Raw genomic sequence first — 19,773 nt, forward strand, 5'->3', positions numbered from 1 at the left:
AGACACATCCTAGTCACAATGACAAATCCCACAGATAGAGACAGAATTCTGAAAACAGCAAGATCAAAAGGGGAAATCATGTTCAAGCAAGCTTCCCTGAGATTTACAGCAGACCTGTCACCAGAAACGCTCAATGCCAGAAAGCAGTGGTGGGATATTGTGACAAGACTGAATGAAATGAATGCTTCACCCAGAATACTATACCCAGCAAAACTCACTTTCCGGTTTGATGGAAGAATACATGGTTTCACAGACAAAAAACAGCTCAGAAACTTCACAGACACAAAACCAGTCTTAAGAGAAAAACTGAAAGTCCTAATCTAAGACAAGACTACCCAAAAGACACACCAAATTTTGAAATAAAGATGGCGTTAAATCCCAGGACAATTCTTTCTCTCAATGTCAATGGACTAAATGCACCAGTTAAGAGACACAGAGTGGCTAAATGGATCAAAAAACTCAATCCAACCTTCTGCTGCCTACAAGAAACGCACCTGAATAGTCAGAACAAACATAGACTCAAAATAAAAGGCTGGAGAAAAGTTATCCAAGCAAACAACACCCATAAAAAAGCTGGAGTGGCCATACTAATATCAGATAATGCAAACTTTATACTCAGGAAGGTTGTAAGGGACAAAGACGGACATTTTATATTAATCAAGGGGTACGTAGAGCAGGAAGAATTCACTCTCCTAAACATATATGCACCGAATGAGGGGCCAGCAAAATATTTAATACAACTGTTGACAAATCTGAAAAATAATATCAACAAGAACACAGCCTGTGGTAAGCATTGGGAGGCCTTTTCTTTTCTTCTTTTTGGACTTATTTATATAAGACTTCCCTTCTCCTTTCATCCTACTCAAAGTTCCATTACCATGGCCTCTCTGTTTTTAGCAACTGTAATTATTGGTGGGAGTTCACAGCTTGGCATCTGTATCTTGTCTATACCATTAATTGACTGGGTCACATTTAGTTGGTTACTTACCTTCTCTTTTCCTCAGTTTCTGATTTGTAAAAGGAAAATTATAATGGCAATAACTTGCACTCTTTGTTCTAGATCTCTAGATCTTTTTTGGGGAAGGCAGGAAGCAGATAGTAGAGGGGGGGGCATACCCAGTGATGCTCAGAGCTTACTTCTGGCTCTGTGCTCTGGATTATACCAGGAGCAATGCCAGGGTTCAAACTGAGATCTGCCACTTGCATGGCAATCAAGTGACAATCAACTTCTCACCCCAGTACTCTCTCTGGCCCTCAGTGTTCTTTGTTAAAACTCAACCTGCTTCTTACCTGTTTCTTACTTATTTTCCATTTCATGAGACTGATCTTAATTATTGTTGGCAGAGGTAAAGAAATGGGCACTTTCATTTTTACTTTCTCAAAGCAAGTCACTGATGCCATGGTTAAGACTTAGAAGGGTATAAACCTTGATGAGAAGCAATTAAGCCCCCTGGCTACTCCTGGCTGTCTGCTCAGAAATAGCTCCTGGCAGGCACAGGGGGCTGGGGGGGGGGGCATATGGGACACCGGGATTCGAACCAACCACCTTTGGTCCTGGATCTGCTGCTTGCAAGGCAAACACCGCTGTGCTATCTCTCCCGGCCCTAAGACCCTGTTTCTATTTGAAAATGGAAGTTCTGTTGCTTGAGCTGGGAGCTCGCTCTTCCCTCCACAGTCCTGATGTGATTGGCCTGCTTCTCTCCTTGTTCTATCACATCTTGTCCTGATGGATTATAGGTTACCAGTCATAATTATAATGACTGAATATAATTAGTCTAATCTCTTATTTTATGCAAATGGGTATTTTTAAAAGTCTTTAATTATAGTGACATAGAATTTACCCTTTTAATCATTTTAAGAATTTTTATTTGTGGATTATAGATTGGGGACACTTTTACCAGAAACTTCAAAACATTCATTTGTCCATATGGAATTATGTGTAAGATGTGGATATCTTTAACAAAGGGCTAGGGTTATGAATTTAAAGTCTTCAGAATTTAAGCATTTCATTCAATGATGCTATGTCTAGCTTTGTAAATATCATCTGAGAATCTATATATGGATGTGGAAGAGGAAATTTGCTTTTGAGAAGAGTTCTCTACATTTTTCCCAGTTATTTGATTTTAAATCCTTGTGTAATTTCAGATAAGCCACAAAGGAAAACTTACATAAAAATAAATATGGTGGAAAATCAGTAAAATTAGGATATACCCACTTACTTATATTCCTAAAGAGAATGTGAGAAAATAAACGCCAGTTTAGTAAGATTTTTTTTTTGGCCACACCCTTTTGATGCTCAGGGGTTACTCCTGGCTACGCGCTCAGAAATTGCCCCTGGCTTGGGGGGACCATATGGGACGCTGGGGGATTGAACTGTGGTCCTTTCCTTGGCTAGCGCTTGCAAGGCAGACACCTTACCTCTAGTACCACCTTGCCGGCCCCCAGTTTAGTAAGATTTAATAAAAACTAGAACAGGTACTAAGATATAAATTATTCTCAAGTGTTTGTTAAATGTATAAAGCATTTGACAGTGAGACAGTTTTTGCTATCTTCAAAATCATCTTGAATAATATATTTTTACTTTTAAAAAGTTTAGTAATTATATTAGTTAAATCAATAATTAATATTAATTGGGATAAAGTAAATTATTTGAGGGTCCTTGAGCAAAAGCATATCAGGTAGGGCATTTACCTTGCACACGACTGATCTGTATTCAATCCCCGGCATTCCATATGGGCCTCCTGCCAGGAATAATTTCTGAGCACAGAGCCTGGAGTATCTACCTGAGTGTAGCCACCCCCCCAAAAAACAAAACAAAAGTGCATTGTTATTAATTTTAAATCAAAGATGACATTTAAATTAGCAACAAGACATAAAAGGAATATATCTTTTTATAGAATATTGAATTCATCTATTTCAAACATACTATTTTCCCATTAAACTTTACTGAAACAAAGATTTAACTTTTTTTTTTTTTGGTTTTTGGGCCACACCCAGTGACGCTCAGGGGTTATGCCTGGCTGTGCACTCAGAAGTCGCTCCTGGCTTGTGGGACCATATGGGATGCCGGGGATGGAACCTCGGACCATCCTAGGCTAGCGCTGGCAAGGCAGGCACCTTACCTCTAGTGCCACCGTGCCGGTCCCAAAGATATAAATTTTATAATACATAATATATAATATTAATTACCAAGGAAACAAATTGTGATCTATAGTGTCCACAAAATTACATACCTCAAATTATTGTTTGAAATAATTATTAAAATCTTATAATTTGGGGAAATTAAAAAGTTTTTGCTTAGCTAACGTCTTTGCAGTTAATTAAAAATATCATAGGATTTAGTATAGAAATAGCTGAGTGCCTTTAAAAAAACACTCTGGGGAAGACCAATTTCTAGATTAGACAACCCATATCCAGCAGCATGAACAGCTAATATCTAATATATGGGAGTAGGTTAGAAGCAGCTCAAACTAATGAGGTTACCCCACATAATCTAATAACTCAGACCAAACACAAAGCAGACAAATCACAGAGAAGCAGAGAACATTCAATCTGGTCCTAAATTGTCTCTGACTTTTGTATTCCTACTGTAGAGTGGAAGTGTATTTCCTATTGCTTCCAGAATTCTCAAATTATAGCAATGTTTTTCTTTCAGTTTAATTGTTGGTTGGGTGATATAGATGATAGACAGACAGACAGATGGACGGACGGACAGATGGACGGACGGATGGGCGGGCAGGCGGATGGATGGATGGATGGATAGATGGATGGATGGATGGACAGATAGGTGCACTTTAGTTCAACTTCAGCACAGGCAGCTATAGAGTCTCTTTCTGTTGACTAGAAAGCCCTTCTCCCCAACTCTAATATCCAAATTTCAATGGAGGAATCTGGAAGCTTCAGATACTAGACACCAACCAAGCTAGCTTGTCTTCAGAGAACACTGTGGTTTTATACTACTAAAAAGGCAGACTTTATGTTATTATGCCCTTTATCACTTTCGAAAGATTTACTTTAACATAAAATACCCTCAGTAATTCCTAGAATAAAGTAGTTGGGGAAACCAGTTGAGCTTGATTAATTATAAAATAACAACAACAACACATTTGAATGAGATCTGGGTTTAAGTTTCCCAAAACTACATTATATATTTTGTGAAAATCAAAGCGGGAATGGGAAAATTTTTATTTTTTCCCTCTACACAATAGAAGTTGATGTATTATTTCATTGTAACCTGTTTTTGCTCATGATAAAAGCCTCAGACAATACAGAAACCTGTAGAGAAAAACTATAATTCTACCACTACAATATCCTAATTATTAGAGTCTTGATATAAGGCTTTCTAGATTTTCTTATGGCTTTACAAATCATTTTCTTATAGCTATTTTAAAAATAAAATCAGACTATATCCATAAGGATTGAGCCATATGGTTTTAGACATAATTTTTATGAGTAGATAAAATGGTTCATCTAATTTTAATTACTTGTCTGTATACCACTGTACAAACAATGTGTAGTGATTTTGAACATTTTCTGAATAGAAATAATATCCATACAAATTTTAGTATACTAATTTCTCTATTATGAATACCTAGAATTTATATATGTGCAAATATGTACTTTTACCAATTTTGACCGCTACAAAATTGCTCAGGAAAACATTTGTATATATTGGCTGGCTCGCCAAATATTGTGACCCATGTCTATGCTCCCAAAACCCTGGAATCACATAGATTACAAACAAGGTGGTACTTCAGAATGGGCCTGTGTTTACAGTCCTGGAAAGCTCCATGTAGGCAAGGGGATTGGGTTTCTGGTTGTGGAAGGAGGCTGCCTGACTTTCACCATCATCAAAGCTGGGAATTCATTTGATCTGCCAGTTAGTATTATTTAAGTCTCCTGTGTGCAGCCTACTTTGTGTATTAAATTCTATTATTGTGTTTTTTTTTCCTGTAGATTGAGGAAGACACATGGCAGAAGTATTATTTGGAAGGTGTTTCCAATGAAATGTACACAGAGTATCTTTCCAGTGCCTTCGTGGGTCTGTCCTTCCCTACTGTTTGTGAGTAAGTGATGATTAACCATACACATGTCCTCTCTCAGGGAACTTAAATGTGCTTTTTGTAGAAAAGAACAGCACAATGGCCACTTGGTAGCCATTATTACTTAACCACTGCGGACTCACCAAAAGGTGGGTTGTTACTTAATTCCTCCCTTTCTGATCCAGCTGTTACCCTCTAGTCCTAAGGATCACAAGTTGGTCCCATTATTTGTCTTCTTGCATGTCTTCAGTTCTGCATCTGTGTATAAAGCCATTGAGAGTAAGGGTTAGTGGGACTCAACTATCTCAGATTTTAACTAGGGGAAAAGCACATCTTGTTAGCTTCTTAGCAAAAGGAATTTTTATCTCTCAATCAGCTGGTTCAGAGACATCATGCAAACACTTTCAGGATATGTGAAGAAAATCTGGAATCAAACATACTGGAGGAGGCCTTGAAAATGTTTCAGCAATTTCCCCTTTGCCATGAACAAATGGCACATTCTAACACTAAGGAGACTTTTTTCTGACTTTTTTTCTGACCAGTGAAAGGGGGTCTGAGCACGTGGCAGTTCCAGCCAGCTGGAACTCCTCTATGGGGAGGTGATCCCAGAGCAGAAGGCCTTCCAGATCCAAGAAACATCCTTGGATTTCCCCACTTAGAATCTCAGATGTTCTCTTTAGGGAAAATAGAGGCTTTATCACCTGTGGAAATGTAAAAAATCTCAGAAAATGCTAACCCATGAAGACTGATCCCCTGGCAAGGATACTGGAACTCATGAAAATAAGGAGGTTTGAGAACTAGAGTACAGTGGGTAAGGTGCTTGCCTTACTTGCAGCTAACCTGGATTCTATCCCTCACTAGCATTCCACCTGGTACCCTGAGGACTGCCAAGAGTGGTCACTCAGTAATGCCAGGACTAAGCCCTAATCACCATTGTAAATGATCATCTCAAAACAACTCATTACAAGGAAAAGAAAATTCTTTAGGAAATTTATTATTTGTTCAGTATAGCTTCTGGAAAATACATACATACATACATACATACATACATACATACATACATACATATACACACACACACACTTCTGATGTGAGTGAGAATGTATGTGCTCAACTTTGTGCTATTATACGTTTAACACAATGATACAGCAGAGGTAGAAATAATCAATAAAGAAAGGACATTTAATGAGATTTAGGAACATCCCAAAACATTGAAGCTCTCCTCAAGCATTTGATTATCTGGAGGCTTAATTATCTGTGTTTTCTACTTTAAATTAAAGAAAAGCCATAACTCAAAGTTACCAGCAGTTTAATGATAACACTCTTCAATTCAGGTTAATTAAAGCACAGCTGTAATTAGAGTGTAGTGTTGTATATCACTGGGCTGGAAGCATAAGTATTTTCATTACAGTAAGAATTGGCTATTCCATTTCAAGATGACATAAAGGATGCCAAAATATATTTTAAGCTGGTTCATGTAGAAGAAAAAGAATTGGAGGATATTCTGGGTATAATAAAATACAGATAAAATATACAGATTTCCAGAACAGTTTTTGTAATTATGCACTGCATTAAAACAATATGCATCCAATCTTCTTTTTTTTGGGGGGGGGGCGAATGCAGGGTAGGATGGGAACAAAGCACTAGTAGATCTCAGACCTTGCCAAAAACATCTTTAAGCATAAAAATAAATGAAGCTGCTCTTTCCCTAGATTGACAGAGTTCTTTTATGCCAGGTGGAGTCAACCCATGAGAGAGCTTGGAGTTTTCCCAAAAACTGGGAGCATTTTTACAAAAAAAAAAAAAAGAAGATAAAGGGCAGGATATATGGGCTATTTGAGGTAGTTTTTCAAGAGAACTGAAAGAGAGAGGAGGAGAGGCATGAACTGAGCAGAAACCTTCTGTCCACCTCCACCTCCCATGAAATAATTGCTTAGAAAATATCAAGAGGAGATTGACATTGCTGTGCTGTTTGCTCCAGAGTGTGATCACACAAGCTAGACACCCACTTTCTGGACCTACTTCCTGTTCTCTGGCAGTACCAGAAAGATACACTTTCCTTCTCCAAATAGAAATGATTGAGACAAAATACAAATCCTATCTAAATGCCTCATTTAAGCACTCTGGTTGAATCCTCCTAACCATCTGGCAGTCTCGATATGAACCTAATAATTCTCGGTGTAAAAATGAGGATTCTGAACTCACAGAGTACTGATGGCCTTTCCATGGCTACCCAGTAGGCAAGTTTTCCAGATCCAGATCCTGAAGCAATTGGGGACAGTTGGAGTAGTTGCTAGATCCAGATGAGCTGAAAAGGAGTCTCCTGGATAACTTAAGAAAACAGGTTCCTAGACTTCATCTCAGCATGTTAATAAAGTCCTAAAGTTGACATTGGGCTAAAGTCCTAAAATTGATATTGTGTTCAAGCAAGGCAGGTAGGTGATTTTTATTCAAAATTAGAGAGCCAGAAACCATGCACATGTACATACATATGCATATGCACATGTGTACACACACCCAGACCCACACACCAATCTTATCCCTTCATACTATGGTTGGAATAACCTCTACTCCATCCATCCATAGTTAGTGTTGGATTGTATCTGACTTTAACAAAATCATAGGTGGGCCACATCTTGCAAATGAATGTTCAAATTCAGGCCTTGTAAGAATTTTCTTATTATCATTATCTCTTTAGTAGGTTCTTCTGCACACTTAGAGGATGCAGGAATGAGTCAACATTTTCCTGCCAGGCAGACTCCTAACTACCCTCCTTCGGCCCCCAGCCCAATTCCAAGTATGTTAGCATAACAATGTGAAGGGAGTTGCTGATGGAATGTTCTCAGTTAAGTCCGCACTGCAGGCCTAAAAGGCAGTTTCAGACTGGGGAGAAGAGAGAAATGCCTTGTCCTGAGAAGCACAGTTCAGGATGGCAATTCACATGGCTACCCTCAGAGGCATCTCTTGACCTTGAATGAGTCTTGGTGAATGTTCTCTAAACCTTCCCTAGGGTGCTCTTTGGACATTTCTTTTATAGACCAAAGCTCCTAAGAATCTGCTCTTATGCTGCAGAGCTGTTTTCTCTTTTATCTGCGAGGCTGGCCCATAACAAAGTAGCTTGGAGATCTGAAGGAAAGGGTGCTGGTCTTCAAACATCAGAAGCCCTCTGTTCTCTTTGTCCTCCTCCCAACTTTGGCAGGAGTGGATGGAAGGCATCAGTAGCCAGCACCATATCTACAGAAAATGAGGGGTAGTGGCACAAGTCCAGGTTTGTCACTTATAAATCCAGGTTTTGAACTATTCCTGTAGTAGTTTGTTGCATAATGTCAATGGAGTATGAATCCAGGGATTTGAAAAGTCCTGAAGATAAATCCCCAGATGGTCCACATATTGCTTGATACGTGACTTGGCACACGATATTTCATTTTTTCATGCCTCCTTCCTTTGAGTGTTACCAGCCACTGACCTTGGATTGAGTGATCCCAATCTCAGCTCTGAAAGAGGAATATTGCTTATGTCTTTATATTAGCTAATATTCTTCCTCCCTCTCCTTCCTCTCTTCTACTCTGCCCAAGAAATATAGTATAAATATCAAAAATTCATACTTTGAACACTCCCCAGTTATATTTTCTCTGACTATTGAGAAAATTTCCAACTGAACTTGTTCTATTTCTATCTTGGCTCACAGGGCATGATGCCATCTCTAGGGAACCTTGCCTGTAGACTTGATTTAGTGTATGTATAAGAAATGATTAGTAGAAAAATAGGTAAATGCCAAAGAAAGGATCTGGGTTTTTTATAGCAGTTACCTTCTGTTTGTCATTTGAAAAGAAAAATGATACTCATCCTTAGGGATGACCAATGTCTTAAGGATGATATTGATCAATGTCTAATAGGTCCATACACACCTGGAAGAAAGATGCTGAGTTGAGAGAGAGAGAGTAAGAGAGAGAGAGTGAGAGACAGAGACAGAGAGAGACAGAGAGACAGAGCTAGCTATCACTGGGAGGCTTCCTGGAAGAGAAGGCATTTGAAGTTTGTCATGTAAGGGAGTTGATTCAGATTGCAGATAAAGATGGATGAGAGAATTCTAAGAATCAAGAGGTAGAAAGTCTCATGGTTCCGCATAGACTCTCCCAATGCCCAAGTCTTGGGAATTTTCCAAAGTAGCTTCTGGGAGAGACAGACAAACGAGATTTGTTTGGTGTGTGATTCTCTCCCATTCCCCAGAATACAAGATAGCATTTTTATGATTTTTTTTTGTGAAGCCTTCCAACCTCTAGGAACATGAAGTCGGGGTGGGGAATAAGAGGGAGGTGGCATGAAAACACACACACACACACACACACACACACACAAGTTCAGAGGTTGGACTGTGGCAAGAATGCCTTGTTCTAGCTTCTAAATATCAAAATGAGTGTGGTATTTTGTCATCACTTGTAAAATATAGATGCTGATGGTATGAAGTTTTCTATTTCTGAGAATAGGATGAAAGATGGAATTTTAGTACTGTCTCTCCATACCCTACAGCTAATGGAGCAGTTAAAAATTCAGATTTGACCTGGAGTAGCACGGTCAATGGGTAGGAGGCAAGGAATCATGATCACTTCTATGTTGGTCTAAGTTGATACTTGGTAGATCTAAATTGAAGAGATTCTCTCCTCATTCACCTATTTCCAGAGTATGCACAGTAAAGCTTCTGGATCCCTCTTTGCCTTCTTTGTACAGTCTAACCTTTCTGGGAAGCCCCTTCATGGAAACCAAAAAATTAAAAACACCCAGAGGATGCACCATTGAAAACTACAGTAAAATAATTAGGTTTCTAGGAAAAGACAACCTCATTTCTTTTTTGAGTTGGAGTACAAAGAAATCAGCAGGGTCTCTTGATACATATTAACTTAGGCAGCCTAACAAAATGAACATTTTTGAAGAGTTTTTAGAGAGGATTTGAAATCTCAAATCTAAAAAGTATTTTCCCCATAGAAATGACCCTAACCAACCAATTATATGGTGGTGGTATAATTAGGATTGAGCTTATGGGGATGGATTCAGAAATACAATATTTATGATTATTTTTCACCACAGAGACAAGAACATGGCCCCTATTACCTCATGTGCAAGTGAATAAATAAATGAGTGGGAACTCTATTATAGCCCTTCCTGAGAGCCTAGAATTATCTACTGAGGACTAGGAAGGTTTTTCAATAGAAATGACATTGAAAGCAAAGGGTTTGATGTCATATTGGGTGCACATAGTAAACACACAACATTTTCCTGCATTTTATGGTTCTGATTCATAGTAAGATCAAAGCTTTCTGAGTCAATATGGTATTAGGATGCATGCCCAGTATGCACCAGACCTAGGTGCAAATGTTTGCCTGAATGGTCCCCTGAGCATCATAGGGTGCAATTCTGGATGTTTCCAAGCACTAACAGGCTGGTTTGGTTTGGCGAATCCCTGATACCACCAGACCTGAGCAATGTTGTATCCTTCCAACCTTGAACTGAGCTTTCGGCCTGGTTGACCAAGAATTTCTGGTGTAAGACCACAGATCTCATAATCACTGCTTGGGATGCTCCCTACAAAACAGAAAAAAAACTTTATCATGCATATATTCAAATTTAAGTAAATGTGACTTCTCCACATCAAATAGGGTATTTATTCACTTTAGATTTCGGCTGTCTTAGTTTTGTAATGGAGCAATTGTGTATCTGTGCGCATGTGTGAGTTTGAGATTGGGGAACTTCTAATGCCTTCTCTGCCCATCCTCTATCAAAGCAATTGGGAAATGGAATTTGAGCATTTTAAATCACTTTCATTTTCTTGGTGCTGAGTCTTAGAAAGCCTGCTATTTCAAATTTTCTTTAACTAGATGTTTCCATTTCGAGAGACTGTCATTTTAAATCAAAGCTCCCCAATGAGGATCTTTTTCATTCCAGCCTGAGATCCTAAAGATCTTGTTTCGCAGTGCACAGTATTTATATATGCATCTACTTTGATTACCTGCTCCAGCTTGATCCTAGGGTCCGTCTAGAGAGCTGAAAGGGGTTGGCACTGGGGGAAGGGGAGAAGGTCACAGGAAACTTGCCTCTTCTAGACTCACTTCCCTCAACACTGGGACTCATCCTTAGCAACCCCAATTCACATCTTTGCATACTCTTGCTAAGCATATTGGAAGATGCAAACTCTATGACAGATTTCAGTGTTTAATTCATACCAGCAAGCATTCTTTGCAGACAAGAGGCTGATTTAATGGCAAAAATAAGTTATTTCCCCCTGGGTCGGTAGAAACAGTTGGACTCTAATTCTTAAGAGCCTTTGCTCAGGAACATCTGGGTTGAAACTACGATAGATAACAGATGATGCTAGCAATAAAATAAAATAAGGCTTTATACAATGTCGGTGTCAAATTTGTTAGACCTCTACTTAATAATTATCAAGAAAGCAATCTAACTTGTTACAACAGCAGTTGTGTTGTAGATTGCTGGTTTAAGACCTTTTCTTATGGCAGTGATTTCTTCTTTTTTTTTTTCTTTTTTTTTAAGTAAGTCATTTCTATTCCTCTGTAATTATTTTTGCTATCAGTGACAACTTCCTGTATTGGACATATTGGGACAATTTATTTTAGAAAACAAGATTGAAGTTCTTGATAATATATGGCTGATTTTGTTGTTTATCATGTTAGGAAAGGCTTTCTTCTTTATTATACCATACCTCAGTGATTTTCAGAATTTTTTCCAGAGAACCAGATTGAGCCCATAGCCTTTTGTTGGAAAACATTGCTCTAAACTAAACAGGGATTTCTAGCCTTTTGACCTGCGATTTCTAGCCTTTTACACCTATGGATCAGCAGTTAAAAAACATAGCCCTCACTCTTCCCAAGTATCCTTTCTCATTTCATCCAAGTTCTATAGATTATTAATATATCATGAGGTGAGGAAAGACATTAAAAATGATAAGATAGACAAATCAAACCTCATTTGCTTTACTCCCCCAAAAGTAGTATCTTATAAAGCAGTAAATATTTTATCTCAGGAATCATTTTGGGAGACTGAAGGCATAATCTTGGTAAAAACCCTTGTAGAGGACCACATGACTTAGAATTAATTGTGCTTCCAGCTTGACCTAGTGCATTGAAGGCAAAAATGAAATTACTAGAATATATTACTAGTATTATTTATATCTATTCCCTTCTTTCCCATTCTCCTTGTTTCTACCAGATTAACACAGAAGAATTTTGTGTCATGATTCTGTTATCATTTTTCTCTTCTAAAGGAGACTTCCCTAATTTACCACTAGTTACCACTATTGTATTATCCCAGCAGCCTCTTGGACTGCTCTTCCTCTAGCAACTCTCCATCTGGGCTACATCTCTCTTGCAACACTAAGCCCAATGCCCTGATATTCAACAACTCTCTGGATGAATATCATCAATAGGGCAAACAGAGCAAGATCCAGTTATGTTTGCAGTGCAGAATTTTGTATAGGACTCACATTTCTATTTTGACAGCACCCATGTAAGATACTTGATGCCACAGGGACCAACTAGCAGCAAAGAGTGAAGAGTGGGGAGGTCTGAGAAACTGGACTGGTCCTGTTTATGGCTTGTTGAAGGAGGACATATTCTACCCATTGAGCTCAATTCTGTGCTTCCAACCACCAGCACCTTTATGCATATGGAATGTGTGGTTCTAATGTGAACACACTGATCATTCAAGAAAGGCTGGAAAGCTAGTTTTGAAGGGAAATCACCAGTCATTGTCTAATTTTCATTTTAAATGGCACCAGATTGGACTAACAGAACATATGCAATTTAGGCTTGTGGCCATCACACCAGTTCCTCAGTTTTTACCAGCAGCTTCTGTGTGGCAGTTTGCAATGAGACTTCATTTTCACTTTGGGTTTTGTCATGCCAAGACCATGATAGCAAGATCTGGCACTTGTCTTTCTCCTCTTTGCACCTCCACTTGTCAATTATATAAGCCAGGCATGACTAGTCAGTCTTGAATTGCTAGAGAGTCTAGTTGATCATTACTTGGTTGACATCACTCTGTTTCTCTTTTCACTCAGGTGAGCAGAGACCAAAGTTTTGTTTCGGGTGAAAGTGTTTCTTTAAAGAGACATCTTGGGGGGGGGGGGGACTGAAGCAATTGTACAGTGTGTAGTATGCTTGCCTTGCATGCAACCAACTCAAATTCAATTCTTGTGCTCCATATGGTCTTCTGAACCCAACAAGCATGATTCCTAAGTGCAGAGTTAGGAGTAAGCCCTGAGCACTACTGGGTATGACACCCCTCCAAAAAAAGAAACATCTAAAAGATGTCTTAACCACTCACATTCCAGCATTTGTGAGACTGTGAATTTGATCTCAGGCACTAACATGGCCCCTAGAGCTCCTAGAGTCATGTTAATGGGAGTAGTCCTGATGACACCAGCACATATAGAACTCTTAAGCCAGCACTGCTGGATAGCACACTAGTGGGAGGGACCCTATTTACAAAGATAGAAGTGTTCTCTTCTCATACATGGAACCAAAATATATGCAGTGAAGAAGCAACAAAGACCCAAAGGCAACATAATGGGATAAAGTATTCACACAATTGAGTCTAAGGGGATGACAAGAAGGGGGTTGGTATCCTTTAGAAAAGGAGAAGGGTACACTGGTGATGGGTGTGGCATTGGAATTATGTTGATGATAAACAATTATGAATCGTATTGTAAATCAAAAATATTTAAAAAAATAAAATGAAAAGATAGGTAGGCCTTTATTGGGCAGTGGTTTGGGTTTGTTTTTTTGGGGGGGTTGTTTTTTTCATTTGATTTTAGTCTTGAGGTGAGACTTCTGGTGGGGAGCGTGGCAACTTTATGTGATGAGGGGGATCAAATCCAGGTCAACTACATGCAAGGCAAGGATCTTACCCATTTCTTTGGACAAGGACACTATCCCATTTCTATGGTCCCAGTATAAGGCTGTAGTAAATCATCATAGATAGATACATATTTGAAAATAATGAAAGAGGATTTAGATTTTATGGTCCTCTCCTTGGTAAGTCCAAGAATGTGTTCAAGGACACTTCAATTTTATTAACTTGACTTTGATTTTCCTTTTATAAAAATACCTCAGTGGTAAATAGCTTTTTTGGATCTGGGAAATATATACTAAATAACTTCTTTTCATCAGTGCAATTATATATGTTAAACAATCAAGACCCTTGATCTATTGAGCTGCCATAACCCAAATGAGAGTACCTATTGTCAATGGATAGCAGCAAATTAGCCCTTTCCTGATCCCTACTAAACTATGGCCAACTCTTCCCTTGAGTTGTTGGCATTTACTGCTCTTTACATTTGAAATCGGTTACTTAATCTGGTAATTTGGTTTGACAAATATTTCATCAGCTCTCTGATATTCTAGACAATTTATGTTTTACAAGTAACAGCTCTATAAAGGGTGTTCACAGTATATGAATGCAGAAAAGCATTTGCCCATCTGTAGTGGTTACATGGGTTGGTATTTTAGCAAACTGCATCATCAGCACAAAGACAAGGTCATTAGAGCCTGCTGGCAGGATTCAGTAACCCTGCAAATCACTGAGAAAGCCTGAAGTCTGTCTGGATGCAAGTGGTCGTTTGAAATCGGACTATTTATTAAAAGCAGTATTAGGGGACACAGACCTCACATGTAGTCATGAGCAATTGATATCATTACCACTAGAGAACATAAGACCTACACCAGCACGTTACCTGTAAGCAACAGCACAGCTGATAATGTTTATCTATTTACAACCTTTCATTACACTTAAAGTCAGCTGCAGACTCTGAGCTGTGGCTCATACAGTCTTCATGATCTTTTCTTGCCTAAATCCTTTATCCATCCACCCTCACTCTGGACTTGTTGTGTCTACTTCCCAGAAATTTTTTACCCAATTCTTCTCATCACTCTACCTCTTCTCCTCTGCTCCAATTATCTGTCTCGAGCATCACCTCTTCAGAATGATGCTCATGAAACACCACAGATGACAGATGCCTTCCCTCATGACTCTGTCCTCTTAGGCTTTTTTTGTTTGTTTTTTGCTTTGTACTCATCATCATCTGAGTAATAAGTATACATTCTCTAATACATTGTATATCTTACTCATCTCTCTTCTATATAAAATAAGGAATAAGCAGATGTTGTATATATTTTACCAGGTAATAGCTGGGTTTTCTTAGCTTAATTTTAATCATCTGGAAAAGAGGGAAGACAACATAATTCTGAATAATGTAAACTATTATACCTTATAGCTTGCTGGGGTGATTAACTGAGTCTACCAAGAAAATCTAAAACCTTCCCACTTTTATAATTCTGAAGCTAAATAACCATCAACTCACCTCTGTCAATGTTTTATTTTCTGTCAGTCAATGTTTTATTTTCCAAAACTTCCCTAATGCCTGAGCTAATGCTAATTCCAGTAACTTGAAAATAAAATTTGTTATAATTATTTTGTATATGTGAATTTGTATTTGTAGGATATTTTATTATGTATTTTCACCTAAATGTATCATGTTGATATGTATATACTATTAGTTATTAATCTTATATCTTAAAATGTTCCTTATGAAGTCCAAGAATTCTGGGAATAGAAAAATCAAGAGGAGCTGTTTTCTGGGGGGAAAAACCACACACACAAAAAACAACAAAAACAAAACAAAAAAACCTTGCAGAAGAGCCATGGGAGAGCTAGATTTGATTTGGACTTGATAGGATATGTTGGGAGGAAGGGAGGAAGCCTACCTGGGGGGATGGAATAAATGCTCGAGAGGAGGCATGGGTAGGAGCCAGTGCTGACTGGGCTGCAGGCAAGATTGCTAGGCAGATGAGGTGAGACAACTTGGATAGAGTGAGCAGGGACCATGCCATAGTCACATGCACAGAGAGCACTTACACAGAGGCTAAAGATTATTATCCTCATTCTGAGCACATGGGGGTCTGCTCAGAACAACAATCTGAGCCATTTGTATAAAGACCAGAATGGAATGCAAATAATAGGTACAGCTGCCTTGACTACCTCCCTAAAGCAGTTAATGTTTTACTATCTGATGGAGTAACTAATGAATCCAGTCTCAAATCAATTCCAAGGCACAAATCTGTGTGTAGACAAGAGACCTGAGTGCTGTTTGCCCTTGGAACATTTAGTACCAATATAAAATCCATGTCTTAGATTCTTTATAAGACATGAGGTTTGAGAGAGAGACAGTGTGTGTGTGTGTGTGTGTGTGTGTGTGTGTGAGTAGGAGATAATGGGAATGAGGGTCTTTGGTTCATGGCTGCATTAGGAAATGGCAAGTTTGGTTCTGGTCATTCGGCAGTACTAACTACTTTCTTCATCTCACTGCAGGCTATGTTTTGTGAAGCTCAAGCTCCTAATGATAGCCATTGAGTACAAGTCGGCCAACCGTGAAAGCCGGTAAGTCTGTCGTGACTGACCCTGAGAATCACCTCTGACAACGGTCAGTCCTCTTCTCTCTTTCTCTCTCTTTTGTAAATACATTATATGCTTGGAACCCTGATGCTGTGCTTTTATGACTCTTAAGCATCCTTCAAGGCATGCTTAATTAACCAATCTCTGCCCCTTTGGTTCCACATGCACTTTTGGGAATTCAAGAGTGTTCCTCCAGGAGAAAGGGATGAGATGTCCGGGTCTCTACCAATTATACCAGGTTGTACTTCTTATTCTTTGAGCATACAATGGAAAGCAAGACCTGTCCTAAAATTTTTTTCTTAATTACTAGGAATAATAATCGGGTAGATTCTGGCCTCCTTCACAGCAGGCAGAGAACAGAGCTATGATGGGAGCTACCAGTGCTCTTGATAGCCAAATTACATGCAGCCTATTGTGCACCATATGTGCTTCTCTTGGTGCAAACAAAATTCAAGTGGCAGCAAATCAGACTCATTCAAATGAGCCAGGAGCGCTCTTTATTTATTTATTTTGCACTTAATTATGTGCAGCTCACACTGATGAGTGAATGGGCCTGTTTTAAATAGATAACAAACACCTCAGTTAATGTAGAAGTTCATGCTGATGAAGAAAGAAGCATCACAAGAGTCCCAAGGGCCAAGACAGAAAGTTTGGTGATGATGGCCAATGTATTTCAAAGAATAAGTAGGTAGAAATGATTTTTGCATCCCAATTTTTATCAGTCAATTTTGGAGAAAGATAAGTTCTTGGGGATGCTTGGGCTTTTCCCCTCTGCCATGGCATGGCAGGGTTTGTCCTAGTGACAGGAAGCAACTCTTCCTACAGGGTCCCAAGTGTAGAGTTTATCTGTGCCCCAACAGATGCCTGAATCACAGCAGAGTGCAAAGCAGGAATAAAAAGTTCCTTCTTACATCATGTAAGGAGCTTTATTGATCTGGATGAATGATTCCACAAGGCCAAAATTCTAAGTGCTTGATGTGTGTCTTTCTGACCCTAGAATAAATCAAACAAACTCCACTGGATTGGAAGAAAGCCAATCTGTTGTTCTCTGTTAGCCATAACCATCATATTGGATGGCTGGCACGACCAGCCTGATTAAATATTAAGATATTTTGAAGTCAATATTAAGATATTTTGAAATAAAACTATTAAGATATTTTAAAATCAAAAAAGCAAACCCTGGTTGATTTGGCAATAACATATAGAATATGTTAGTAGTCAATAACAAATATGTATAGACAGATATATTAATATTTTCTGTGTTGGCAAAGTGAAGAATATATGTATAAAAGCACATGAAACACCTGAGTGCTGGCTCTTTGCTGTGGCTGTTTCTGGGCTTGTTTCTCATCCATGTTGTTGCCACTATTCATCTGTACCTATGCAGAGGCAAATGTGTATGTGGAGTATTTGCAAATGATATTCTTCGTGATGCCAAGTCAGTAAATTTCTGTGTAGCTCAGTGTTTTCTCTAGTTACTGCTTTCATGCATCTCTCCAAATTAAAAAAAAAGAAAAGTGTCCAAGGTATGACTCAACTGAATGTGTTGTCTTGATGATTTGGGAATCATTTTATGGGGGGAGATAGTGGTGTGATTTTTGACCCCTCATCTCCCACTGATGCGTTCATGGTCCCAAGGATGGAGAGAGAAGGGCTGTAAAGGCTTACTGTAAAAGGCTTACTTCCTATATTCAGTCTCAGGAAAATATTTTAGAATTCTCCTCCAAGACACATGTTTTGCTTTGATGTATCTTTCAATTAATTTACAAAAAACTTACAAAGCCATAATTCTAGACATAGAAAGTTTAAAATTTCTTTCTTTTTTTATTTATTTATTTATTTTTTTTGGTTTTTTTGGGCCACACCCTGTGATGCTCAGGGGTTACTCCTGGCTATGTGCTCAGAAGTTGCTCCTGGCTTCTTGGGGGACCATATGGGACGCCGGGGGATCGAACCGCGTTCCGTCCTAGGCTAGCGCAGGCAAGGCAGGCACCTTACCTCCAGCGCCACCGCCCGGCCCCTTTTATTTTTATTAAGGAAAGAGCAAAGGGAATTGTTTGGCTCTGTTTGGGTTTTCTGTGGGTAGCTGCCAGCTTTAATCCCCAGTATGGCTTGGTCTCAGTGTGGAAGCACATTGGTTCTTGTGGAAAAAGGTGTGTTGCAGGGAATGTGGATCATTACTCTAAGAAAGCACAGGGTATATAGCAGACACAATGTTCATACTGGTATTTCAATGCATAGAATTTTTTGATACTTCCTTGGTGATTACTTAGAATTTTTTTATTAAGGAAAAGTGTCCTATTTTTTTTCCTCTCAAGTTTTCCATGTGACCAGGTGTTAAACTTCAGAGAATTCTGCTTCTCCTTAGTACCCTCCTGCCCTCAACCTGTTTAATTGCCTTTTCTGTTGTTTTATCTCATGATAATGCTTCCATGCTCTGCTGGAAAACCTTGTTTTCATATGCATCCTTCAGATAATACGAAACAAAGGTTTTATGGCCTTCTTTCCTTCTTGTGTCGGTCAATTTATTATCAAATTGTTTGATTTTAAATTCTTTTCTTGTCGTTTTGCAGAAGCCGAAAGCGGTATGCATTTCCTCGTTAACTTTCCTCCTAATCGCCACTCTATCTTCATCTCTAACCACAGGACTAAGCACTTGCCAAGATTCAGGAAGATAGAGATAATATATATACATATATGTGAATATATATGTATATGATAGAAAAATTTCATTCCCTTGTTTATTTTATATTTTATTTTTTCTATGTCTATTTTATAGATAATGCCCTATACCACTAGAGTACATCCAGATTGCTTTTCTTGTTTTATTTGTGAATTTTTTTGGATGACGCACTAACTTCTTTGCAGGAAATGTAGAAAAAAACCTAATCAACCAACCAAACAATCAAACTAAAAAATGAAACCCTGTGATCTGGTTTTCAGTCTTTGCACCAATGCTGGGAGCAAATGATGCTAGAATGGAAAAGAAGGATGCTTCTCTCCAGCCTGTCCTGTCTGTTTTGTCCTGTTCTATTGTGTCTTGGTGTCCACCAAACTCTGTGGTGCCATCTGTCTACATGCCACACCCACATTCCCAGTGACCTCCTTCTCTGTGTCCAGTTTCCAGTTGGTAGAACAGAATTCATGTCCTTTTATCCACAAAACAGAGACCAAGCCCTTATCCTGAACTCTACTTTCATCCGCTTACTTTGATGAATGTGCTTTTACATATTTCACTTATTGGGAGGTACTCAGTCAAGAGTACTGC

General features: G+C 38.7%; 1 protein-coding gene across 11 annotated transcripts in view; it reads left to right on the plus strand.

The window, feature by feature from the left end:
• Window positions 1-19,773, plus strand: part of KCNMA1 (potassium calcium-activated channel subfamily M alpha 1) — a 676,533-nt gene that overhangs the window by 512,074 nt on the left and 144,686 nt on the right. For 10 of the 11 annotated variants that reach the window (XM_049789608.1, XM_049789616.1, XM_049789609.1 and 7 more), the window contains 2 exons: window positions 4,957-5,066; window positions 16,422-16,490. The exons of the other annotated variant lie outside the window; for it this stretch is intronic. In XM_049789608.1, the coding sequence (XP_049645565.1) occupies window positions 4,957-5,066; window positions 16,422-16,490 (179 nt within the window). The remainder of the gene's footprint in view (window positions 1-4,956; window positions 5,067-16,421; window positions 16,491-19,773) is intronic. 11 annotated transcript variants of the gene reach the window in all.

The sequence above is a fragment of the Suncus etruscus genome, chromosome 15, assembly GCF_024139225.1.
Source record: "Suncus etruscus isolate mSunEtr1 chromosome 15, mSunEtr1.pri.cur, whole genome shotgun sequence".
NCBI lineage: Eukaryota > Metazoa > Chordata > Mammalia > Eulipotyphla > Soricidae > Suncus > Suncus etruscus.